A 27,159-nucleotide genomic window follows, 5' to 3' on the forward strand; every position below is an offset into this window, starting at 1 on the left:
GTTGTGGTCTTGGACCGACAACAATACATAGATGAAGGCTACAGACAATTGCGTAATGAGAACAATTACCTAGTTCTACATAAGGATCCCACCACTCACTTTCGTTCAAAATTATTACATCTTTTGGACGATGGATTAGAACAAGGGTTTATGGATCAGGCAACGATGAACTATTTGTTGGTTGATTGTCCGAAAATTCCGTTGTTCCATCATTTAAATTCCGTTGTTCCATCATTTACCTAGCACATAAATCCATGGACAATGTCCAGGGACGTCCAATAGTGAGTGGTGTGGAGTCTCTTCTAGGTAATTTGTCTGAGTGGCTAGACTCGATCCTTCAACCCCTTGTAGTCACTCTTCATTCTTACATCAGGGATACTAAACATATCCTTAATGTCATGGAGGAAACAAGATGGACACCGCAGTCTACAGGGAGTGCAGAATTATTAGGCAAATGAGTATTTTGACCACATCATCCTCTTTATGCATGTTGTCTTACTCCAAGCTGTATAGGCTTGAAAGCCTACTACCAATTAAGCATATTAGGTGATGTGCATCTCTGTAATGAGAAGGGGTGTGGTCTAATGACATCAACACCCTATATCAGGTGTGCATAATTATTAGGCAACTTCCTTTCCTTTGGCAAAATGGGTCAAAAGAAGGACTTGACAGGCTCAGAAAAGTCAAAAATAGTGAGATATCTTGCAGAGGGATGCAGCACTCTTAAAATTGCAAAGCTTCTGAAGCGTGATCATCAAACAATCAAGCGTTTCATTCAAAATAGTCAACAGGGTCGCAAGAAGCGTGTGGAAAAACCAAGGCGCAAAATAACTGCCCATGAACTGAGAAAAGTCAAGCGTGCAGCTGCCAAGATGCCACTTGCCACCAGTTTGGCCATATTTCAGAGCTGCAACATCACTGGAGTGCCCAAAAGCACAAGGTGTGCAATACTCAGAGACATGGCCAAGGTAAGAAAGGCTGAAAGACGACCACCACTGAACAAGACACACAAGCTGAAACGTCAAGACTGGGCCAAGAAATATCTCAAGACTGATTTTTCTAAGGTTTTATGGACTGATGAAATGAGAGTGAGTCTTGATGGGCCAGATGGATGGGCCCGTGGCTGGATTGGTAAAGGGCAGAGAGCTCCAGTCCGACTCAGACGCCAGCAAGGTGGAGGTGGCGTACTGGTTTGGGCTGGTATCATCAAAGATGAGCTTGTGGGGCCTTTTCGGGTTGAGGATGGAGTCAAGCTCAACTCCCAGTCCTACTGCCAGTTTCTGGAAGACACCTTCTTCAAGCAGTGGTACAGGAAGAAGTCTGCATCCTTCAAGAAAAACATGATTTTCATGCAGGACAATGCTCCATCACACGCGTCCAAGTACTCCACAGCGTGGCTGGCAAGAAAGGGTATAAAAGAAGAAAATCTAATGACATGGCCTCCTTGTTCACCTGATCTGAACCCCATTGAGAACCTGTGGTCCATCATCAAATGTGAGATTTACAAGGAAGGAAAAACGGTACACCTCTCGGAACAGTGTCTGGGAGGCTGTGGTTGCTGCTGCACGCAATGTTGATGGTGAACAGATCAAAACACTGACAGAATCCATGGATGGCAGGCTTTTGAGTGTCCTTGCAAAGAAAGGTGGCTATATTGGTCACTGATTTGTTTTTGTTTTGTTTTTGAATGTCAGAAATGTATATTTGTGAATGTTGAGATGTTATATTGGTTTCACTGGTAAAAATAAATAATTGAAATGGGTATATATTTGTTTTTTGTTAAGTTGCCTAATAATTATGCACAGTAATAGTCACCTGCACACACAGATATCCCCCTAAAATAGCTATAACTAAAAACAAACTAAAAACTACTTCCAAAACTATTCAGCTTTGATATTAATGAGTTTTTTGGGTTCATTGAGAACATGGTTGTTGTTCAATAATAAAATTAATGCTCAAAAATACAACTTGCCTAATAATTCTGCACTCCCTGTATGTGGCTTACGGTGGATGCAGTGTCGCTCTACTCTAGCATCCCACATTCCAAAGGGATAGAGGCCATCGCCTTTTTTCTGGAACATAATACTGATTATTCTGATGATTTCATCAAGTATATTTTGAAGGTCACTCTTTTTCTTTTGTCGCACAATTTTTTCAAATTTGAGGATGTTTTCTATCTCCAGAGATGTGGTACCGCCATGGGAGCTAAATTTGCTCCTTCTTTTGCTAATCTCTTTCTTGGCTGGTGGGAGTTTTACCACATCTTTGGAGATAGAAACCCCTACAGGGAATGTATCTCCTTTTACAGGAGATACATAGATGATCTTCTTTTTATTTGGTCAGGTAATCAATCTGATATTCAGGGATTCATCAATTATTTAAACAATAATGACATTGGACTTAGCTTTACTTTTGAGACAAACCAGAGCTCCATAAACTATTTGGACATCACTTTGGAGGGTATCTCCAATGGCAGAATATTCTCCAGGATTTTCAGAAAATCCATTTCGGGTAATTCCTTACTTTTAGGAACAAGTTGTCATCCCAAACATGTTCCCTTTGCGATTGCAAAAAGGAGAATACACTTGAATTAAAAGGAATTGTACCTCCAATGAGGATTTTCAGAATGAGGCCAAAAAACTTGAGATGAGATTGAAGGAAAGGAAGTACCCCAAAAAAGCGATCAAAGGGGCTAAAGAATCAGTACAAGTAATATCTAGAGAGAGCTTATTAAAAACAAAAGATAAGCACAGCAAAACCAAACAGGGCATTACTTTTGTTACTACACATAGTGCCCAGTATCCACAGGTATGTGAGATAATTAAGAAACACTTTCCAATATTGAGGGCTGAGGATAAATTGGTTGATACAGTCCAACAAGGACTTAGATGTGCTTACAGAAAGAGCCCCACTTTGGGCTCTATACTTTCGCCCACATTACTTAAAACTGATAAGGGGGAAATGGGATCCTGGCTCAAACATACTGGTATGTACAGATGTGGTCACAGAAAGTGCAAGCCCTGTGACTTTGCCAAGGTGACCAAAGAGTTCATGAGTGTCAAAACGAGGAAAAGCTACAAGATTAATTCTTGTATGAATTGTAAAACAGAATCAGTAGTTTACATGATTGAATGTACATTATGCCAGATCCAGTATGTGGGACTCACTTCAAGAGACCTGAATTCTAGGATCAGGGAACATCTTTCCTCTTTTACCACTAAGAGATCCACGACTCCAATAGTACAACACTTTGGAGTCTACCATGACAATAATCTTAAAGGATTTACATGGTGTGCGATTGAGAAAGTTACCAGGCCCGCCAGGGGGGGTGACTTGGATCAATTGCTCGCTAGACGCGAGGCATTTTGGATTTTTACCTTGGGCACACGGGTGCCAGATGGTTTAAATTCAAGATATGATGTAATGAACCTGTGGGAATGAATGGGTAGAGAAATTGGTTGATAAACTAATAAATAAACAAATTTGATCACATTGCACAAGCTTATGGCACATCGATATGTTAAGTCGTGTTTACTTGTACTATATTCCTTATGTATCCACAAGGGGAGGTAACTATCTGTTGTTTATAACTGAGTATATTTGATGACATTTGGTAGTATAAACACCTTTTCTCCTAATATAGTATATGTTTCCTTCCCCAGGATATACTTATTCTTTAGTATTTGTTGATTTGTTTATTTACTTGTTTACTTGTCCATTTATTTACATGCCATTTATTCATTGATGTATGCATTTTTTGCCCCATACACTAGATAGACCCTATTGGCCACCAACATATTAGTGATCACACGAATGACTATTGTATTTATTATTACATTGAGAATTCTATTATCAGTGTGTATCTCACGTACGTTGGGGATAATGGGAGCTACTAATGTATCTTTCTTAGTGGATATCTATTGTTCAACACTATACAATCAAGTTTTGAATGTAATAATATATATTGTTGCAGTATCTAGAGAACAATCATATGTAATGTTCTATGATCGTGCTTTCCGGTCATCAGTGAGTTAACTGTATGAACTGTAGACATTGGTAGGAACTTGAAGGCGTGTCTGTACATGTGCACCAATCACACTTGTTTTAACTTGTTTTAAACCAGGTGCAGAGCACATCACAGTAGGCTATGACTACGGATTACATCCGAAACGCGTAAGCCAGACTGTGTTGCGCCTTCTACACCATGTCCTTTCATTGCTGTGTTTGCCGTTTTTAATTGAACAAATAAAGGAATTGTTTTTAAGGAAACAGCCTCCACCTTTCTCTTTCTGAAGCTACTATTGTCCGGAGTTTGGCTGTTTCCCACTGTGCATTACCCACTTTGTATGCAAAAGAGAGTGTACTTTGTGCTACCTTGAACCCAGCAGTTTCCTAAGAGAAAATAGGAACTAATTTTACTACGTCACTGGCGGAGCGATATTGGTTTCACCGGAGGAGCAAGTGTCTGGAATAAGTTGAGGCGGAGCAAGGATTTCCCTGCCTCGTTCCAGAGTGTGCTTCATTGGCCAGGATTGGGCCGTGCCCCCACAGAGGCGTCCGGACGGAACTCACAGCCGTGATCGGCGATACCTGCCTTACCTATTGGATTGGGTGAGTGAGATCTCCATTGTTTCTTTTGGAGCAAGTGAACTAGTGAACACACTGCGAATTATTAGGGTTCCTGTATTAGCACTTTGCACTTTAAACGATAACTTTTCTGCTGACTATACACAACAGGCTGCCAATTTATTTCTGGGTTTCTCTTCTTTCTATTTCATTCTCTCAATGTACAGATGGTGTGTGAACATAATATGAAAATAATCAGTGTCCGTTCCAACTTCCCTGTGTCCTGTCATGTCTACTAGGTAATTATTTATGTTATTTGCGTCAATAAACATATTTTTATTATTATTTCTGTCATAGATGACTCAAAACTAACATTGTGCCGTCATCAAACATTGTAGGTGTTGCATTCTATATTAATGTAGAAAAATTATGTTATGACTATTGATAAATATAGCAATTGATCACTTGTATTTTTAGGTATGCATAATAACTTAATAACTTAAGTTAATGCTTACTATTCTAAACAGTCTCTTGTCACTGGCTCAATCATCTAATGGAATCTGCAGTTACTCTGGTTTTGCGAGTTTTCTTGGATTTACCAGAATCTCTTGCGGCAGCCATATTTACTTGCGGAATAAACGGAATAAAAAAGTTATTTATTAGTTCTGGAAAATACTCCTTCTTATACATGCGGCCTACTTATCTTGCCGCTTACACCTTTCTGGTCACGTTAGGTACCAAATCGTCTAATAGGTCATAGACAGCTTAGTAACTTTGTACTTTCACGCTGAGCGAAGCATCAAAGTTATCAATAATACAATTGTCTTCGAGAAATATTAGACGCACTATTTTACGGGGTGATTGTTTAAAAATGTTTTTATAGTTTTTATTGAGGACAAAAAGCTTATATCGTACAAGAGACAAAATAAAAAATAAACAGATTATCAAATATTAACATCATATCTGGTCAATAGTGCTTTATAGTCCTCATTTTCATACCCCTTACATCAATTGAGTAGGTCACTCTTGGATCAAATGAAATAATTTTATCTGAGTCCAGTGGTTTATATGGAACAATGTTGAAAAATAAAGAAAAACTGCATCTAATGGATGATTAAAGTGATGGTAAATTTTTACTGATTAAACATTATAATATTAATACTCGACCATTATTAACCTAAATCGCCACATTTATTTTTTTATTAGGTTATTCCAATACTTAATAAAATTATAATTTACTTCCAGAGCGTTACCGCTCCTTGCTCCTCCCCCGGCCTTACTTCCTGTTAATATTCTCATCCCAGCAAGAGAGCTGTACTTCCTCTCTCCACGTGTCATGTATTTGCCTGTCTTACTGCCCCTTTAACTAATTTCCCAGTTTCACCTTAAATACCAGCATTCCACTTCCTTCCTTGCTTGGTATTGTTCGTCTGCAACTAGCTAAGCTGCATCCTGATTAGCTCTACCGCTCTAGCGTGTCACTCCTCCATCGGCCAGTCTCTGCTGCCTGTCTGTTCAGTTCACACAGCGCTACCGGATCTGCCGCCTCTGTGACGTCACACGCCAAGCAGGGCACCTGTCAGCTCTCCTCTCCACAGCACTACCGCTGCTACTGAGCTGTCTTCTAAACTTTGCTCAACCGAACTCTCTAGCCTCATCTTACCAGGTACTTAACCCACACGGGTTACTATGTATTTTATGCAACTACCATGGCCATGTACACTTTATCTATATTGCGCATAATATCAGCTTAACACCTTGTTATTGTCTATCCCCTGACAATCAAGCTCACTGTCAGGCTGCTGTATACCTATCTTCCCATACATGCTGCGACAGCCATTACCTACCTGTGAGCCCCTGATCATATATTAACTGCTAACTGTGCATGTGGGGCTATTACAATTTACCTAGGGGTAATGTCTATGTAACTGCTCACTGCACAAACTTGCTACACCTTCTCATTATAGAACTATTCAGTGGCTGTGGTCCAATCTATACTTTGTTTTATTGCAGGCATTGCCTGTGATCCGTGACACCACGTCAGAGCACTGGCATATCATTCTTCACGCTTAGCTATGCGCATGCGTTTCGGCGATATAGCAATATCAGGCAAGGAAAAAAGTGTGCATATCTCTTGAAGGGCGTTTTGTTGGTAGGAGTGTCGCCGACTGGCCTGCCCTGTCAGTGGTTAAAAAAAAAGTGACAGGAGAAAATCAATGGCGGCCGTTGCACGGGAGGAGGATGGCAGTTAGAATTTCTAAATTATAATCGAAGATATGTAAATAAATATAGCAAATCGAAAATATCATGAATGAAAGTGACATTTTGTCAGGGTTTTTTCCCTACTGTGTTTGCCATGTGCTGCTGGCAGCCATTTTACTCACCTCTCTTGCTGACTCTGGTGCATACTGTGTGATGCTGCTCATTTCCTGCACTTCCTTTTATGGCCAGACTGATGTACATCATCCGTGTGAGACAGGATGCAGTCTCAGAATTGTGATGTCATCACTTATTATTTAAAGGGCCTCTGTTCAGTATGCTTTGCCCTTGCGTTGTCTCAGACCTGTTTGTGAGAGCTCCTGTGTATTACCTGGCTGTCTGACGTCCCTCCTGGTTCCTGATCCCTGGCTTGTTCCTAACTCTGCTGTTCTCCTTGTTCCTGATTCCGGCTCGTCTGACTATTCGCTTTGGCTCCTGACTCGGCTCGTCTGACTACCAGCTCTGGTTTTGATTCCTGGCTTGTTATTTGACTTGTGGACTTTTTATTATTTTTTGCTATTGATAAAGGTGTGATTATTTTTGCACTTCTCGTCTCAGTCTGATTCCTGGCACCCTGACACATTTTTTTCGAATTTTCTTTACAATCGCTATTTCGAGGTAAGCAAAGTTTACCATCTCTTTAATGTTGAGATGATATAGTCATTTGGTTTTTATAGATGCTAATACCAAAACCGAGCACACTGTAAATACATAACTCGTTAAAACATAAAATAATACGAGTGACGTTATTGAGGGATTGTGTAACTTATTGAAGATGTATGAGGATAATTTTATAACGATATGCAAATTAGCGTGTACAGTCATGTTAGTTCGCTCCAAGCCTACTTGAAAGTAAATATGGCATTGTAAAGTGTATACTTTTAGGTAGTAAGTGATAATCTCATTGAAGTTTCGCATACCGTATAGTACATGAAACAATACATATTTTTATCCCTCCTGCAACCCTGGCCGCTGGCCACTAGGGAGACTTTAATTCTCTATTAGCCCTACATATGTGAACTTTGGTATAATAATGTACGCCCTTTTTCTAAAATATAGTTATTTTAATAAATTACTCCAAAGGGTCCCCCACAAACCCCCACAGGAGTTTCTGGGGTATAAGTAAGGACATTATAGAAACAACAGTAATTGTAATGTAGGTGTTATACGGTGGGCATCTATGATAGGTATAATTCCTTAACTGGAAATCCATATAGCAATGAGTTATCTGACAACGTAATACAAGGTCTATTATTAAAATACAACATCAAAAGTGCTAGCAATAAAATAACAAACACGTAGGAGGAAGCAGATGACATAATACTAGTTAACACTAACAAACTAAATGATGTGCTATTAAAACAAATATACTAGTCTTTCTAGTTTACAAGTGGCAGTGGCATCATTTTGTTGGTAGTCCTTTATCCCCAAGACTTAGGCTACAGGAATGGACGAACTAGTGTGTTGACTCTAGAGTCAAAAGGCAAGTATACTCCAACACATATCAGATACAAAGGGGATTGCATGTTATCTACCCCGAGCGTTTCTCTGACGAAGGCCGGATTTTTTGCTTTACCGTAAAAGTTATAGGCATATTCTGCAGGATGAACAGCCTGTCTTATATTCGTCAAAGCTGCTGTTGCTGTTAAGGAGAGTCTCTGGCTTGCAGATACAGTTTTCTGGGGGTCCTCCACTAACCCCTTTGAGAATGCGGTATATGCCAGAAATCCTCTCTTCTTTGAAGGACCGTAACCTGTTGCAGTAAGGCCGTGGGTTATTAGCTTTAGTGTCTGAAAATTTGCGTCACTTGCGTTCTCCCCTGGCGTGCTGTCCGGTAGCTCAGGTGATCTTAATTTGTGTTGCAGTCTGCGCTCCATATAAAACGTTGTCTCAGCGTTTTTAGACCCCTTTTGCCAATTATCTGGAACAGGAGGAACTCTCTCTGGGGTTTCATGAGATGATATTTTCTTTGCGATCTCAGTTGTGCAGTGGATTATTAAGTAATCCATCGGGGCATGGTCTATTAGATGTTGAAATAATGCTTGTAGTTTTTGCCACTGTTTGCTAGCGTCGCCATTTGGGCACTGCTTCTGTCATTGGTGTATCTACTATATTGTTCTGATAAGAAGCTTGTTATCCTCTTTCTTTTTAAACGACCCTCTTTGTTTATAATTTAAGTTGTTGTCACTCACAATGATGGTTCAATGTGCTCAGTTGAGGCAGAGTACCTCGGCCTGCCAAGGGGGGTAGTGTCGCCTGTAGTGTCCTTTCGCGCTAGGCCCTTAATGTCTGATGCTAAGCTCCAGATATATTTGGCACAGCTATATGCTGTGATATTGCTGTAAGTATATTAGAATAATCTGCTGTAAATGGACTCCTTTAACCGGCGGATTAGAAAAGATTGAGCCAGAGACTAGGAATATGCGACCACTTCGATTTTTAGTTCATTTATGCAACAATGTTAATTCCGCTATGTGCGAATGTCAGGCCGGTACATTTGATCTTCCTAATGCGATAATTTTGATGCCTAAGTACATGGGGCCAAGAAAATGCAAAACTGGGGAAAGAACAATTAAGTTTATAAATAGGAATTTCCCTGCCTTTTTGGGTTTCAATAGCAACTCTGTATAAATGTAAGTTGGTGGCTCTTTAATTTCCCCATTTAAAAAAAAAACAACAAAAACAAGTGCTACACTAGCTGAATGGAAGATTAGAACACAAGAGCTGATCTTGCTAGAGGAATACTACTAAAAAACCAATAGACTGGATATGTTCCATAACATTAAATTCTACTAAGAAACTTTATATTCACAAAATGCCACCCCAGCACACACAGTAGCATCAGCTCAAAATAGCTAGGCTCATGCAAGAACCCAGCCCTTCTCCACTCCCGTCCACCTCTCCCTGTATTGCCTATTTTATTTATATCTACCTTTCCTTCAATGATAGGCCTCCTTCATTCTCACTGCCTTATTCTTTTTCTCTCGTTGCTACCATTTTTTTTATAGTAGATGTTTTTGTATAATGCTCGACAGGGAAGTTCACAGAACCAGTAAAGCATATGTGGACTATATTGTAACTGTTCATATCTGTGTAACCAAAGATTCTTATGCTCTTTTATTTTTTGTTGGATAACTCTACCCTGTAATACGAAAATTCACGCTATATTGTATTTACCTATGCTTATTTCTTGTTCTTGTAAATACTTCAATAGAAATTGATATATAAAAAAACCAAAACAAAGTAATGATAAACTTTACATGTTTTAAAAATCAGGTCCAGAATCTATGTAATATTTTACAGGGACTTAAATTGATCACTTCTAATAAAGATGCGCTGTAACTTAATTTTTAATCTAGTATTGCCATTTTAATACCTTGCCGCCCACTTCAAACCTCATATTTGTTGTGAGATAATGGTTTCAACTGCCCTCCAATTGGTGCACTAGCCGTATGGCACTTTTTTGCAGCTTATAGCATAAGGACTACCTGGATCAGAATTGGACAAGATATTTTTTATATATGCACAGTGTACACTTATTTGATATTTTTATGTTTTAATCACTATTTTTTTCTGCAATAGTCTACACTGAAGTCACACCTTAATTATTGTTTTTCTTTATAGTATGTTAAAAGCATGATTGGCAACCAATGCCTGTGTAAATTGAAAAAATGACTTTGGGCTTGTAAACATAGTGCCATTCTCGGTATTAAAAAAGGCTAAAGCAAACTATTTTTAATGTTCCATAGTAGAAACTGCAGTGCTGTATTAGTATAGACCATTTAACACAATGCTATGCAATATGGTGCAGCTAAGGATTAAAGTCAAATAATTTTTCATAATTTAAAATGCAGATTTTTTTTTATTTATATAAATAATACATTTTGAGAAGTGCTCTGATAATAGATCATCATTGTAATGTTCCTCAAAAACAGAACTTTCCATTTTAAAAGCCACAACACCTACATGATGGGCTTGATGATAAAAACTCACTGTTCTTGAAGAGAAATCACACAAAATCTTTGGGGGCATTTTGGAGCATTTTATTGTAATGCATGTATCTCTCCTTCACATTAAAGGAATATAAAAGTCTGTGTTGTAATAAAAAAGCACAAAGCAGTGGGTTATGGGCCATTTTAGTCAAAAATGAGCATGCTCTTATTTGTTAGGGGATCAACAAATCTGTTTAAAATGTAGTAGCCAGTAAGAATATTTAAGAGCAATAAATATTTGTAGGAGCCAGTGGTATTTGTATATAGATATATGAATAATAACCAAAAAAGTTTATAAGAGTCGGGGTTAACCCTGTTTTAGGAAGCGTGCAGTACTAACAAGACTTAGATAATTTTACCAGAATGGAGAGCTTTACAACTATAAACCTGTGTAAGTTTTGGTAATTTCTACATGAGCGCTAATGCATTATTACCAAAAAAAAAAAAAAAAAAGGTGTCTTGATTGTGATATGAACCTGTACAAATAAACAAAGCTGTGAAGTACTTCTGAGCCGTCTGGATGTCCTTTAGCACCTAATGTGTGACCCACTACATATACAATGTGTATATATCTATATATGCATACACATAAATACACAGACACACTTAAAGGGATATGAAACCCAATTTTTTTCTTTCATGACTCAGACAGAGCATGCAATTTTAAGCAACTTTCTATTTTACTGATATCAATTCTTCTTCGTTCTCTTGGTATCTTTAATTGGAAAAGCAGGAATGTAAGCCTAGGAGTCTGTCCATTTTTGGTTCAGTACCTGGACAGCGCTTGCTGATTGGTGACTACATTTCTCCACCAATTAGCAAGCGCTACCCAGGTGCTGAATTCAAAATGGGCTAATTCCTAAGCTTACATTTCTGACCTTTAAAATAAAGATACCAAGAGAAAGAAGAAAAATGTATAATAGGAGTAAATTAGAAAGTTGCTTAAAATTGCATGCTCTATCTGAATCATGAAATATTTTTTGGGGGGGGTTTCACTTCCCTTTACAGGATATTATATTTGTGTGTATGTATTTACACTTAGGATTATATATATATATATATCATATGTGTATACACACAAATATATAATATCCTGTATATATATATATATATATATATATATATATATCTCAATAAACTCAGATGTCCCCATATATATATTGTATACAGAAGTATCATTTGAGTTTGTTGTCAAGGTGTCCCAGGTAGCCCTCCCAGGCAGAGGTGCAGCTATATCCTCCCCATATTGCAGCGAAATGGAGGAAACAAACAAGGAAACGAAGACGCTTTTTCTGTGAATGAGGAGGAGGGGACTATGCAGCTGGTGGCCTAATTCTTACAAACAGCTCCCTCGTCCAATCAGCTTCTTGGGGAGGCGGGCACTGGCGAGCACCCTGCTATCAGCGAAGATCCTTCAACGAGCCGACCACGCCTCTTCACCACCACGAACATTGTTGTGGAGTGACGTCAGCGGCAGGCGATGCGGGCGGCCATTACTGCTGGCTGTGTGATACCCTGAAGCCATCTGAGGCGAAAGCTGGGAGCCCATGGCCAGGACCACTAGTCAAGTGGTAAGCTAGCCTCTCCGGGTGGTGAGTGTGGAATTGAGCCGAGGGTGTGTAATGGAGCTCGGCAATGGCATATGGGTGGAGGTGAAGGGTTTGGCTGCAGGCCTCTCCCCTCCTGAGCTGGGTGCAGTGCTCCTTGGATAGACAGAGACCCTTTCCCTTATTAAGGGGGTGGTAGCTGTCCTGAGATGGGGGCAGAGGTGGCATTTCATGCCCTCACAGTGCTCTCCATGTCCGTGTCTCGTTAGACCTTGAGGTTTACCTTAACTATTTAAATGACAGAGAAGACTATGCAATAATACCTCCCTGGTAGCCAAGGGGTTAAATGACATGGCATCTTGGCAGAGGGCAACAATATCAGCTGTAATTATATTTCCAAAAACACCTTGAAAGGCTCATTTTGCACACAGATACCCTCTCCTGTACTTTCATTTTCCATTGATTTGGTGACATGTTGTCTGTAAATATACTCAGTGGTAATTATTAGAACTGTGCAGTGTGAACAATCTCTCAATTTTATTTGGAGTTGATTAAGATTTGAAGAACGCAGGGAGATTCTGATCACTAAAAAGTTTACATTTTAGGGAGTTGTGCTTGATCATTGTGTGCTGTGCAGTAACATCTGTCATCATTACATAATGCACTAGAATCACTACAGAATGTACAGAACATGCTGCTAATAAATACATCAATGAAAGTTTGATTAGCACCATAAAATAACATTCATATTTTGTACTGTTTATAGAATCAGGACCTATAGTAATAATTGTGGCCAATGCATAACCATTTTTGTACCATTGGTTAAATTCACTAACAACTTGTATAGTGTTTTCAAATTGATTGGTTTTTCAAATACCTGTTTATTCATATCAAGTTAATTAAGATAGAGGGGCAGATTTATTATTTTCCGGTAGACTAGGTTCGCATAACTTACGATTGCAGGCTAGCTATAAGGGGTCGATTTTTAATAAATCTACCCCTTTAGTGTGCATACTATAGTAAATTAGACCTGCACAACAACATAGGGATTAATGACAAGTTCATATTTTGAGAACTTATTTGAAACTTAGTGAATCTTGTGAATTCTAAGGTGTGAATGATTCTTTGAGCCTAAAAAATAATATAAATAAAAAAAACCATGAGTCGTGAGGAAGGGGCTGTACATAACTTGGTGTTGTTGACAGCTTTTGTAGGTGAAAGGTTGTAAGGCTCCTACAGTAAGATCTAATTTTCCACTAAAACAGTACTGAGTTGTTTGTTTATTCAGACTTAAAATAAATAAACAAGTTCCTCTTTTTGTCCGCTGTAAACAAGAAAAAAAACGGAAGTTCTCATGCAACAGGTTAAATACTTTCTGTTGTGTTACACCATTCATAAATCTATGTGTTTGTCTAATATTTAACAATTAATTTTATTCTGGAAATGCATGTAAATGTATTGTTATGATTGCGTTAACACCTAGTTCCTCCTGCAGCTTTTAGGGATGTCATCAAATACTGTATAATTGCAAAGAGTGACTTACCTAGACATGTGCAAACAAGTGCTTGGATATGACATGCGTCTGTCTGCTACTGTATAGTAAATCAAAATCATCATTTATATAAATGTTATTTAAACTTTTAAAGGGATATGGAAGTAAAAATTATACTTTCATGGCCCAGAGAGAGAGCATTGGGTTTTAAAAAATGTTTAATTTTACTTTGTACTTTTGCTATCCTTTATTGGAAAGCATACTTAGGTAGGCACAGAGGTAGCACTGTTCTACTGGGAGCTAGCTGCTATTTGGTTAGCTGAGCACATATGGCTCTTGTCATTGACTCATTATGTGGTGCATTACTGGAGCCGATTGTGGGTTTAATCCCTGTGCATGGGTTAAACACATAGTTAGATCATTCTGTTATTAAGCTATTGCTTGCTTATAATTTTATATTTTTGCACTTAAATGTTCATTTATATAGAGTCACTTGTAGTTATTGTTATTTTGGATATGTAAAGTAAATTTTGTACACACTTTGGAAAAAAAACGAAGGAAAGAAAGAAAAGGGGCATTCAACTCAAAAATGTAATTCTCCATAAAAAAAACTATTTTACACTTTTTCCATGTAATTTAATTTTGATATTTTTTCACACTGCCAATGACCCTGCAACATTTTACAAACGATTACAGGTAGCCCTCAGTTTACGCCAGGGTTAGGTTCCAGAAGGAATGGTTGCAAATTGAAACTGTTGTAAACTGAAACCCAGTTTATAATGTAAGTCAAAGGGAAGTGAGGGAGTTAGGTTCCAAGCTCCTCTCAAAATTGTCATAAGTAACACCTAATACATTATTTTTAAAGCTTTGAAATGAAGACTTTAAATGCTAAACAGCATTATAAACCTAATAAAATAATCACAAGACAGACTGTATCATCAAACTAAGTTTAATGAACAAAAACATTTTTTTACTTGCATTGTTAGCATGTTAGATAATATTGGGTCTGCACCTATTCTATGCATTTCAATCTGGAGTGATTGGCAGTTAGGCACCCTCACCTCAAGCAGCTGGGGGCAGGAAGATAATAGGGAAGTGGCCACTAGATCTTGTTGCTCAATAGCTAAGGTCTGTTCTGTGTACACAGATTAATTTAAGTCTGCTAAGATTGCATAACTTTGCTGCAACACAAGCGGACACCTCCACCTACTGGTTATTTTAATTAGTGCACTGCTTTTCAATAGAAGTCACATGACTGAAAAAAAGGTTGTTATTCTTAAACGGCGCAAATTGAACCAGCGTAAACCGAGGGCCACCTGTACTTTATTAGTGTAAAAGCTCATGTATATAAATCCTTAACCCCTTCCTGACGGTACTTATTTGTTACATCGGAAACAAAGTTTCGCCCCTCTAGTCCACAATCCCAGTAAGGAAGCCGTTGTGGCTTCAGTAAAACCCAACGACTTGGACGTTCCATGCTGTCCTACCGACTCTAAAGCCCAGCGCAGTTAGAACGGCATGAAATGTCCTAACAACGGAAAGGGGTTAACTGTCAAATGTAGGGCTGCTAAGAATAAGATCAATGTTCTCAAGACTTCCAAAGGTTATGTCCTGGAACTGAAAAACAACGCACATCTTTCAAATAAAGTGACTGTTTTAAATGCTTTGAAAAACTTTGCAATGCAGATCTTTTGCATTTCAATGCTTAAAGGGACATTTAAAAAAAAAAAAAAAAAAAGTTTTATATATGAAAGAATGATTTCCCCCCCCCCCCCCTGAATTTATTTAAAAAAAAAAAACGAATATTCCACTTGTGCACTACCTACTAATACCCATTTGTATACAGATATTTCCTACTAATGCTTAGTAAACATTAGTGGGAAATGCCAATTCACCAAATAGCATTAGCATAAAGTGCTTATTGCCTGTTATGCATAAGTGATACAGCTGTATAAGTTTGTTTATGTAAAATGTTTTTACATTAAAAATACTGAAAAAAGTTCTACTTTTTCATATGGGAACTATTTAAGTACAGTGTCCCTTTTTAAATGCTGATCTATACTATGTATATATCCAAATTACTTTGAAGGCAAGTTCAATGTTATATAAAGCTTTACATTAATGCAATCTTTAGAGGAATAACCTAAAATAAGTCTGTAACAAACGTGTGTAATCAGCCTTTGTTTTAAAGGGACATTATACACCAATTTTCATATAACTGCATGTAATAGACACTACTATAAAGAATAAGATGCACAGATACTGATATAAAAACCCAGTATAAAACTGTTTAAAAACTTACTTAGAAGCTGTCAGTTTAGCTCTGTTAAAAAGGTAGCTGGAAAGCCCACTGCAAGTGGGAAATATCAGACACTCCCCCTTTGCATATGAAAAGACCCTTTACACAAACAGAAGCCAACTGGAATAGGTATACGTCCGTATTCTCCTAAAACTTTGGAGCTTGGTTAGGAGTCTGAAAATCAGAGCAATGTTATTTAAAAATAAGCAAAACTATCCATTTAAAAATACCCTGTATGGGATGGGGATATATATATATGTCCCTTTTTTAACTGTGTTTTTTTTAAAAAAAAATTTAAATTAATCAAAGATGGTATCAAGCGGTTTCTCTAATCTGAAGAGTCTTTCTTCTGTAGCACACTCACGCAGAGAGAATGGTGACTGTTAGCGGGCAAAGTAAACAGGTTTGGGGCGGCGGATATCTCCCATTAGGCAGATCCGCATGTTGCTAAATTAAATCTAAAAATACATGTGGCCAGGTGGGTGGTGGTGGGCTCTAACTGATGACAACTTTAGCAGGTAATGTTTAGCTAAACAAATGCTGCCAATTACACAGGTTATTGTAGGTTATGCCCCCCCCCCGAGGATTGCTTTAATGCAAAGTTTTAGCTAACGTTTCCTGTCTCTCTATTACTATTTTTATGTATTTTGTACCTATAAATATTTAGGACCAAGTAACAACTCAAAATGCATGCTCAGGAGCAGCAATGCACACCTAGGAGCAAGCTGCTGATTGGGGATAACACACACATGGCTTTTCCGCCAGATGTGTTCAGTTAGTAGCGAGTATTGCTGGTGTAGAGCTGACTTTAACTATGTGTTTAATACCTTTGCAGGAGATAAAGGAAAAGTTATGTGCAGGAAATAGTGATAGTCTTTAACAGACATTTTCTTTTTGCAAGTGTATGTATCTTTAACCCCTTAAACCCTATCTCACACACACATCTCAGCTGCAGGAACACCAGCTCTCGGCATCTGCCTGCATATGGAGCCGGAGTGCGATCAGTGCTGCGGTTCCTTTAGACTGCAGATGCCAGATCGTTACACAGTGACACTGTGTGTGTGTCACCGTCTGTAATGATCTGGTGCAGGTGGGAGGTTTGGGAGAGAATCCTGGGGGCGGTGGGCTGTCCAGCAGCAGACGAGGGAAGGAATGGGATGGCCCTTCTCTACAGAAAAAAAATAAAGGGACAATGAGGGAAGGGGAGCTACACTACAGAAACAAGTGGGGTGGGTGGGGGTTCCCTAACTAATGATCCGGAGGGGGGAAGTGGAGGGACCACTACACTACAGAAAAGAGTATTTTATGGGTACTGGCAGACAGCTGCCAGTACCTAAGATGGCAGACACTAGTTAGAAGGGGGAGGATTAGAGAGCTGTTTGGGAGAGATCAGGGAGGTTGGAGGGTAAGACGGGATCCCACACTGCAGCAAATAAAAATAAAAAATGCCTTAAATCTTCATATTGGCAGACTTTGTGCCAGTACCTAAGATGGTGGTGACCAGTGGGGGGTAGGGTTGACACCTCAGCCATGTGTTCCTGGACACTTATGAGTTACACATGCTGTAGGGTGTGCAGGGAGGAACATGTATTGTGCCTCTGGACATCAGCGCTATTTACGTGATGTCCAGAGGCACAATACATGTTCCGCCCTGCTTACCCTGCAGCATGTGTAACTCATAAATGTCCAGGAAAACATGGCTGTGGTGGCAACCCTAGTGGGAGGTGAGGGAAGGAAGAGAGCTGTCTGGGAGGGATCAGGTAGGGATCGTGAGGTGGGAGGGTAATCTCTACACTAATGCTAAAATAAACCTTACAAGCTACATGATTAACCCCTTCACTGTCAGGAATAATAGAAATGTGGTGCACAGCTGCAATTAGCGGCTGCCTAATTACAAAAAAGCAATGGCAAAGCCATATATGTCTGCTTTTTCTGAACAAAGGGGATCCAGAGAAGCTTTTACAATAATTTGTGCCATGATTGCACAAGCGATATGTAAAGTTAACGTGTGTGATATATAAATGGGGGCATGAAATATACTAAAATGTGCCTAGATCAATACCTTGGGTTCTCTACTTAAAAAACAAACGTGTGTGTGTTTATATGTTTTGACAGGTAAATAAAAAAAACTCTATTTCTGTTTAACTCCTTAAGGACAAGGTCATTTTTCAATTTCTTTCCCTTAAAGGGACACTGAACCCAAATTTTTTCTTTTGTAATTCAGAAAGAGCATGCAATTTTAAGCAACTTTCTAATTTGCTCCTATTATCAATTTTTCTTCATTCTCTTGCTATCTTTATTTGAAAAAGAAGGCATCTAAGCTTTTTTTGGTTTCAGTACTCTGGACAGCACTTTTTATTGGTGGATGAATTTATCCACCAATCAGCAAGGACAACCCAGGTTGTTCCCCAAAAATGGGCAGGCATCTAAACTTACATTTGTGCATTTCAAATAAAGATACCAAAAGAATGAAGAAAATTTGATAATAGGAGTCAATTAGAAAGTTGCTTAAAATTTCATGCTCTATCTGAATCGCAAAAGAAAAAAAATTGGGTACAGTGTCCCTTTAAGGACCAGGGCTATTTTTAAATTTCTGCGGTGTTTGTGTTTAGCTGTAATTTTCCTCTCACTCATTTACTGTACCCACACATATTAGATACAGGTTTTTCTCGCCATTAAATGGACTTTCTAAGGATACCATTATTTTCTTCATATTTTATAATTTACCATAATTTTTTTTATAAAATATGATGAAAAAATGGGAAAAAAATACTTTTTCTAACTTTGACCCCCAAAATCTGTTGCACATCTACAACCACCAAAAAACGCCCATGCTAAATAGTTTCTAAATTTTGTTCTGAGTTAAGAAATACCCAATGTTTACATGTGCTTTTTTTGCAAGTTTTAGGGCAATAAATACAAGTAGCACTTTGCTATTTCCAAACCATTTTTTTTTCTTCAAAATAAGCGAGTTACATTGCAACACTGATATCTTTCAGGAATCCCTGAATATCCCTTGACGTGTGTGTATATATGTGTATATATATATATATATATATATATATATATATATATATATATATATATATATATATATATATATATATATATAACAACCCAAAGTATTGATCTAGGCCCATCTTGGTATATTTCATGCCACCATTTCACCGCCAAATGCAATCAAATTTAAAAAAATAGCTCACTTTTTCACAAACTTTAGGTTTCTCACTGAAATTATTTACAAACAGCTTGTGCAATTATGGCACAAATGGTTGTAAATGCTTCTCTAGCATCCCCTTTATTCAGAAATGGCAGACATATATGGCTTTGGCATTGCTTTTTGGTAATTAAAAGGCCGTTAATTAGAGAGCTTGTAGGGTTAATTTTAGCTATAGTGTAGTAGAAAACCCAAAGTATTGATCTAGGCTCATTTATATATATTTCATGCCACCATTTCACCGCCAAATGCGATCGAATAAAAAAAAGTTAACTTTTTTACTAACTTTGTATATAATTTCAGTGAGAAACCCAAAGTTAGTGAAAAAGTTAACAATTTATTTTTTATTTGGCGGTGAAATGGTGGCATGAAATATATCAAAATGAGCCTAGATCAATACTTTGGGTTTTCTACTACACTAAAGCTAAAATTAACTCTACAAGCTCCCTAATTAACGGCCTAATTACCAAAAAGCAATGCCAAAGCCATATATGTCTGCTATTTCTGAATAAAGGGGATGCTAGAGAAGCATTTACAACCATTTGTGCCATAATTGCACAAGCTGTTTGTATATAATTTCAGTGAGAAACCCAAACAGCTTGTGCAATTATGGCACAAATGGTTGTAAATGCTTCTCTGGGATCCCCTTTGTTCAGAAATAGCAGACATATATATGGCTCTGGTATTACTTTTTGGTAATTAGAAGGCTGCTAAATGCCGCTGCGCAACACACTTGTGTTATGCCCAGCAGTGACGGGGTTAATTGGGTAGCTTGAAGGGTTAATTTTTAGCTTTAGTGTAGAGATCAGCCTCCCACCTGACACATCGCACCCCCTGATCCCTCCCAAACAGCTCTCTTCCCTCCCCCAACCCACAATTGTCCCCGCTATCTTTAGTACTGGCAGAAAGTCCGTGTAGGATCCCTCCCGCCCCTAACTATTCCCCACCATTTTGGGTACTGGCACCTCTCCCCGATCTCTTTTTAAAAGTATCTCCCCCCTCCTCTGCTACCAACCACCCTTTCTCAGCACTCTCTCCAAGCACTTTGATTTTTTATGTTGTGCTAGATCGCGGGTACCCTCACCTCCCGCGCGCACCCGACATCAAGATCTGCTAGCCGAAGGAAGTTCCCCAGCGATGGGCCGCCCACCCGCCTCCCTGAGATGGCTATCACCCACCAACGATCAGCACCATCGCTGGTGGATGCAGAGTGGGCCACAGAGTGGCCCTCTCTACATCGGTGTGCCAAAAAAGGTATTGCAGTGATGCCTCAATATTGAGTCATCACGGCAATACCTTGAAAGCGCCTGGAAGCAATCGGGATCGCTTCCAGTCGCTTGAAACCTTTTGACGACGTACAGGGTACGTCGCTTGTCTTTAAAGACCAGTTTGTGTGTGTTGTACCCTGTACGACATGCGTCGTTAAATGGAGTGATGGCAATAATGATAACAATTCTCCTGTATTTTGTTCTTCTCAGAAAGTCCTGGTAGTTTAGGGGTTAAAGGGACATAAAACCTAATATTTTTCATTCATAATTCAGCTAGAACATACAATTCTAGTTAACTTTCCAATTCACTTCTATAATCAGATTTTCTTTTATCCATTGTTTAAAAGCATGCAGGTAAATTCAGAGGTGTGCATGTGTCGGTAGCAGTTTTGCTACAGTTCTAGATTAGAGCACTAGTTTCTGTCATGTAGTACTCCAGACATGTGCATGTGACCTATCTAGATATCTGTTCAAGAAATAATTACATGAAAAGGAAGCAAATTTGATAGAGGAATTTTGGAAACTTTTTAAAATTCTGTTCTCTATCTGAATCTAGCGAATTTTTGGATTTCATGTTTTATTGTTCCTTTCTATGATACTCGCATAGAAAAAATACATAAAATCACATGGGGGCATCTTCTGTATTGCTTTTATATCCATCTTGCAAGGCTCCCTCTGTTTTTATTTCATAGAGTGCACAGAAAAGTGTTTGCTATAATTAAATACGTTTCCGTAAGGAATTCATATTTCTACATTTCATCTGAGTGCTAGTTGGGAAGATCTTGTGTTAAATGGATCTCTTAAAACTTTTACGTTACCACAATGGACAAACTAGTACAATTAATACCTAAACTGGGAATAGTCCCTTTCACCAGGTTGAGTCATATGGAAAGTTTATTAATTATTTAACCAATGGAAAACATTTTAAGGAAGTGTTTTCTTTTGTAATGTGAAATATTGCACATAGACCACAAATGTTTTACTTTTTAGGAAAATATTACCCAGAGAATGATTTCAAGAAACATATTTAATTAAAAGCACCACGTTGTGAATAAAATATTAGTATTAGAATAGGAAAAAAAGCTAGCGATGTATAGTTTACATTTTCTAATTTATTTGTTGACTTCAAAAATGTTAAAAGTAAAGGATGCTTATATATCATCTGAACCAGACTTGTCAAAATGAGACCATTGTTGTTTTAAAGGGTTAGATAGTTAGAGCATGGCATTTTATGGATAGTGACAAATCCATGTGTTTAAAGTGATTGTGAATCCTAACGTTTGTGAAACGCTAGGACTGACCATTGGAACAAATAAAGGGAACTTTCAGTCATGAAGTATAAAATACTTCATGCTGAAAGCTCCTTTATTTGTTGGAAGAGTTCGCCGCACTGAACTACTCAGGCAGCCTACAGAAGAACACTATTTTGCTGAGAGGTGACGTTTCCACCTCTTAGCAAACAGCTGGATAGCCCGCATGGCTATTGGCTAAGAGGTGGAAACGTCACTTCTTTCAGAAAACTAGCGTTCTGCCGTGGGCTGCCTAAGCAGTTCAGTGCTGCGAACGCTTCCAACAAATAAAGGAGCTTTCAGCATGAATTATTTTATACTTCATGACTGAAAGTCCCCTTTATTTGTTCCAATGGTCAATCCTAGCGTTTGTAACTGCTAGCGTATGTGAATCACTTAAACCCCCACACAGTTAAAGGGAAACTAAACCCAATTTTTTTTCTTTCATGAATCAGATTGAGCATGCAATTTTAAGCAACTTTCTAATTTACTCCTATAATCATTTTTTCTTCGTTCTCTTGCTATCTTTATTTGAAAAAGAAGGCATCTAAGCTAAGGAGCCAGGCAATTTTTGTTCAGACACTGGACAGCAATTAGCCACCAATTGGCATGAACAACCCAGGTTGTGAACCAAAAATGGGCTGGCTTCTAAGCTTTACATTCCTGCTTTTTAAATAAAGATAGCAAGAGAATGAAGAAAAATTGATAATAAGAGTAAATTAGAAAGTTGCTTAAAATTTGCATGCTCTACCTGAATCATGAAAGATAAAATTTGGGTTCAGTGTCCCTTTAAAGTACCGCTCAGGAGCTGCAGGGAGTGGAAGGTCCAGAGCGGAAACAGCTAGAGACCCAATCGGCAGTCAGTCGCATGAACCAGATATGCAACTACTACTGCTGATTGGCTCACCAGCTGTTTCCGCTCTGAACCTTCCATTCCCTGCAGCTCTCGAGAGGGATACTCAAGTCAAAATTAAACTTTCATGATTAAAAAAAAAAACCATGCAATTTTAAACAACTTTCCAATTTACTTCCTCTATCAAAATCTGTTCAGTCTTTTTTTTTATATGCACTCTTTCTACGGCACCAGCTGTTATTGAGCATGTACAAGAGTTCCCAGTATATACGGATATGCATTTGTGATTGGCTGATGTCTGTCACATGATTCAGAGGGAGGGGAAATAGAAGTAACTTTGAAATTTATCAGAAAACAAATCTACTACTCGTTTAAAATTCAGACAGTTTTACAGTTTTGTTTTTCTATTATACACTTGTTGGTTATGCAATTCTACTGTTTTTACTGGTCCTAAACACAGAGTTGCAGAATCGCTAGTGATAAAATTGCATGCTAACAAATTAGAGCATGTACGTTTAACACTATAATTGCCCTTTACAATTTTAACAATGGTGGTGATTTGGAACACTTATATTACATACCGCCACAATTTTATTATATTTAGTACATGGCTGTAACTTGCTGTAGTGATGCTTTTGTGCTATTTCTCTACCTCTCTGTAAATGACACACATTAGCAAAACTCATGTGATTTATCCCATACAGCTGACAGCTAAAGTTAGAGAGTAGCTTTCAAAAGAGAGTGGAAAACAGCACACTTCTCTTCCCTGGGGCACGGAACAGCAGACTTGCCAGGTCCTCTTATCCAGACAACAACACAAAATATTCCAGCCTCCAAATCGGCAAAAACAGACCTTTTATTGGTTATATTGGGTCCAAAGAAACAGATACGTTTAAGGCCTCTGCTAGGCCCTTAGTCATGCTAAAGTTAGAGAAAAATTATAAATCTTCTCATTTAAATCTTGCTTTGGTAGAGATGTATTTAAGAGAATCTCTTAGCATTTTATTTACTGGCTCTATAACTGAAATAAAAATTAGTGTTGGACACCGCTACATGTTTACCGACCTGTATTAAAGTAATGGTCTAGTCAAAATTAAACTTTCATGATTCAGATAGAGCAGCAACTTTCTAATTTACATCTATCAATTTTTCTTTGTTCTCTTGGTATCTTTATTTTAATTTAAGTTTAGGAGCCGGCTCATTTTTTTTTCTTTCAGAACCTGGGTAGTGCTGCTTTGTTGCATGTATGTGTACTTTTATTTTTGTTAGATTTTCTACAGGACTAATTACAGGAATTTTTAGATGTTTAATAAAAGTCAGTCAAAGTAGTACAGTTTATTTTTTACTTTACTATTCCTTTAAAGCAGGGCTCGACAAACCCAGGAGCCAGGCAGCCACTGGCTCCTAGAATTTTATCCCCGGCTCCTAACTGTTAGGGTTATTCTTCATATATCTATATACGAATATCACTGTCTCCTAAAAGTATATCTGGCTCCTAAATTTTAAACAGATTTGTCGACCACTGCAGATTAAAAAGATATGAAACCCCCAAAAAATATTTTGTGTTTCAGACAGAGCATATAATTTTAAAAAAAGTTTCCAATTTACTTCTATTATCGAATTTGCTTTGTTCCCATATTCTTCTGTGTTGAAGAGATACCTAGGTGTCTGGAGCACAACATGACAGGAAATAGTGCTGCTATCTAGTGCTCTTGCAAAACTGCTGCTGTATAGTTCTCCAGAAATGGCTCCTAAGCTAACGTCCCTGCTTTTCAACAAGATACCAAGAGAATGAAGAAAATATAATAGAAGTAAATTAGAAAGTTGTTTAAAATTGCATGCTCTGTCTGAAAAATTCTGCATTTGTGTCCATATATAGCACTACAAAAATAAAACGTGCAACTCATGTTTCTTCAGTATGTAATATGAACATGTTATCTCCTCCGCCACATTTACCACTTCCTCTGTCATATTCTCAAAAATCCTTTTCAGTTCATGTCTCTATCCATTCATCTTTTGAAACCATAGCTTATCTTCACTTGTGTGAATTACAACTCCTTCTCTTTGGCTCCCTAGTCAGCGTATTCACAACAAATATGATTGATATATATATATATATATATATATATCAAACACACACCATAACCAATCTATGGCACAGCTATCTCTCTCATAAACTCAAGTACAAGTATCGCAGTCCATTCCATTAAAATAATAGAGCCTTTTTGTTTTTTAAACATCATAATCAATTTAACCTTTTAATGCCGTTCTATTCCGTCATATTTACACTGGGCTTTAAAGCCGTTATGACGGAATAGAACGCCATAACAAACGGCTGTCCTGAAGCCTTCTGTGCTTCAAGGACTTGATCGCGGTCTGGAGGGCGTTCCTAGGGTTGTAGGGACGCCCCCCAGATGCGATCCAATAATTGAAATCTCGCGATCGTATGCATGATCGCGTAGTTTCAATTTGTCTACATCGGAACAGGCACTTTAACCCTGTCACGAAAGGGTTAATGAAAAACAACTTATACACGCATATAAACCTAATACATATTACATGCCATTCATCCTCGATCAAAACAAAAAATAAACACTCAAACAATTTTTTCACTTTCCAGGTTACTCTCTTTATCTCTAGGTCAATTCACTCGCACTTGACCAAAAATGCCAAAATAATATCACATAACCTAAAGCAGAATTAGTTTTGACTTCCATGTTCTTTTAACAAGTCTAAACAGGCAGGAAGCCATTGCCCTATATAGGTATACTTCGCTATACAGCGCTAATTTGGAGCTGAAGTTCAACCTCCAAGGAAATTGAAATGGTATTGTACTCATCTTGAGATTGTGAGACAGGCGACTGGCACCATTTTGTTATGCGCTGTTTGGTCTGTTTACAGCATTGCAGTGCTCTCCGTGTATCAGTGTCATAGTCTGGCAAATTGTATTACTATTTTACAGTTGATCTACAGTTTTTTATTAAATATTAATTGAATACTGTGCTAGTATAAACTAAACGCTATTGCTTGTTTTTGAACACACTGGCAAGTGAAAAGAAAGCTAAAACCGCCTCCATGCTTCATCCACCACCATGCTTCACTGTCGGTATGGTGTTCTTTTGGTGATATGCAGTGTTGTTTTTGCGCCAAACATATCTTTTGGAATTATTGCCAAAAAGTTCAACCTTGGTTTCATCAGACCATAACACCTTTTCTCACATGCTTTTGGGAGACTTCAGATGTGTTTTTGCTAAATTTAGCTGGGCTTGGATGTTTTTCTTAAGAAAAGGCTTCCGTCTTGCCGTCTACCCCAAAGCCCAAACATATGAAGAATACGGGAGATTGCTCTTAAAAGTATATCTGGCTCCTAAATTTTAAACAGATTTGTCAACCCCTGGGCTATATTATGCTTCAGAACAGAACAAGTACCAACTAGGTGCCTTACATTAACTCTGTACTTAAAGGGACAGTAAACACCAGAATTTTTGTTGTTTAAAAATTTAGATAATCCCTTTTATTACCCATTCCCCAGTTTTGCATAACCAACACAGTTATAATAATAATCTTTTTACCTCTGTGATTGCCTTGTATCTAAGCCTCTGCAAACTGCCCCCTTATTTCAGTTCTTTTGACAAACCTGCATTTTTAGCCAATCAGTGCTGGCTCCTAGGAGCATCACGTGCCTGAGCTCAATGTTATCTTTGTGAAACACATGAACTAACACCCTCTAGTGGTGAAAAACTGTCAAAATGCTTTCAGATTAGAGGCGGCCTTCAAGGTCTTAGAAACTAGCATATGAACCTCCTAGGTCTAGCTTTCAACTAAGAATACCAAGAGAACAAAGCAAAATTGGTAATAAAAGTAAATTGGAAAGTTGTTTAAAATTACATTCCCTATTTAAATCATGAAAGTTTTGTTTTTTACTTGACTGTCCCTTTAAATACCAAGAGAACGAGGACAATTTGATAATAGGAGTAAATTAGAAAGTTCCTTAAAAGTGCTGCTCTATCTGAATCATGGAAGTTTAATTTTGACTTGACTATCCTCCTTTAGGCTAGCGCACTGGTTTTCAAGCTTGTCATCAGGCCTCCCCAACAGGCCAGGTTTTCAGGATTACCTTGGATGAGAGCAGGTAAAATAACCAGGTTTACTAATCAGCTGATTATTTCACCTGTACTCCAGTCCAGATAGCCTCACAGTCTGTCCTGTTAGGGAGATCTGAGCACAGGTTTGAAAAGCAGTGGGCTAGTTAAACATAAACAAAAAAATTCAAATTTCTTAAAAATAAAAATGCTTCAACAATATTTTTACACAACAAAACTATGTGCCCTTGAAACCATATTTGGAAGCATATGTATCAGGATAACATCTGGGCCA

The 27,159-nt window shown here is 38.1% G+C and overlaps 1 protein-coding gene across 1 annotated transcript in view; it reads left to right on the plus strand.

The window, feature by feature from the left end:
- The first annotated feature begins 12,242 nt into the window (after positions 1-12,242).
- The window catches only part of PDPK1 (3-phosphoinositide dependent protein kinase 1), a 267,190-nt gene continuing 252,273 nt past the window's right edge, over positions 12,243-27,159 (plus strand). The window contains exon 1 of the mRNA XM_053694510.1: positions 12,243-12,388. Coding sequence (XP_053550485.1) covers positions 12,365-12,388 — 24 coding nt within the window. The 5' untranslated portion in view covers positions 12,243-12,364. The remainder of the gene's footprint in view (positions 12,389-27,159) is intronic.

The sequence above is a fragment of the Bombina bombina genome, chromosome 11, assembly GCF_027579735.1.
Source record: "Bombina bombina isolate aBomBom1 chromosome 11, aBomBom1.pri, whole genome shotgun sequence".
In the NCBI taxonomy this organism is placed as follows: domain Eukaryota; kingdom Metazoa; phylum Chordata; class Amphibia; order Anura; family Bombinatoridae; genus Bombina; species Bombina bombina.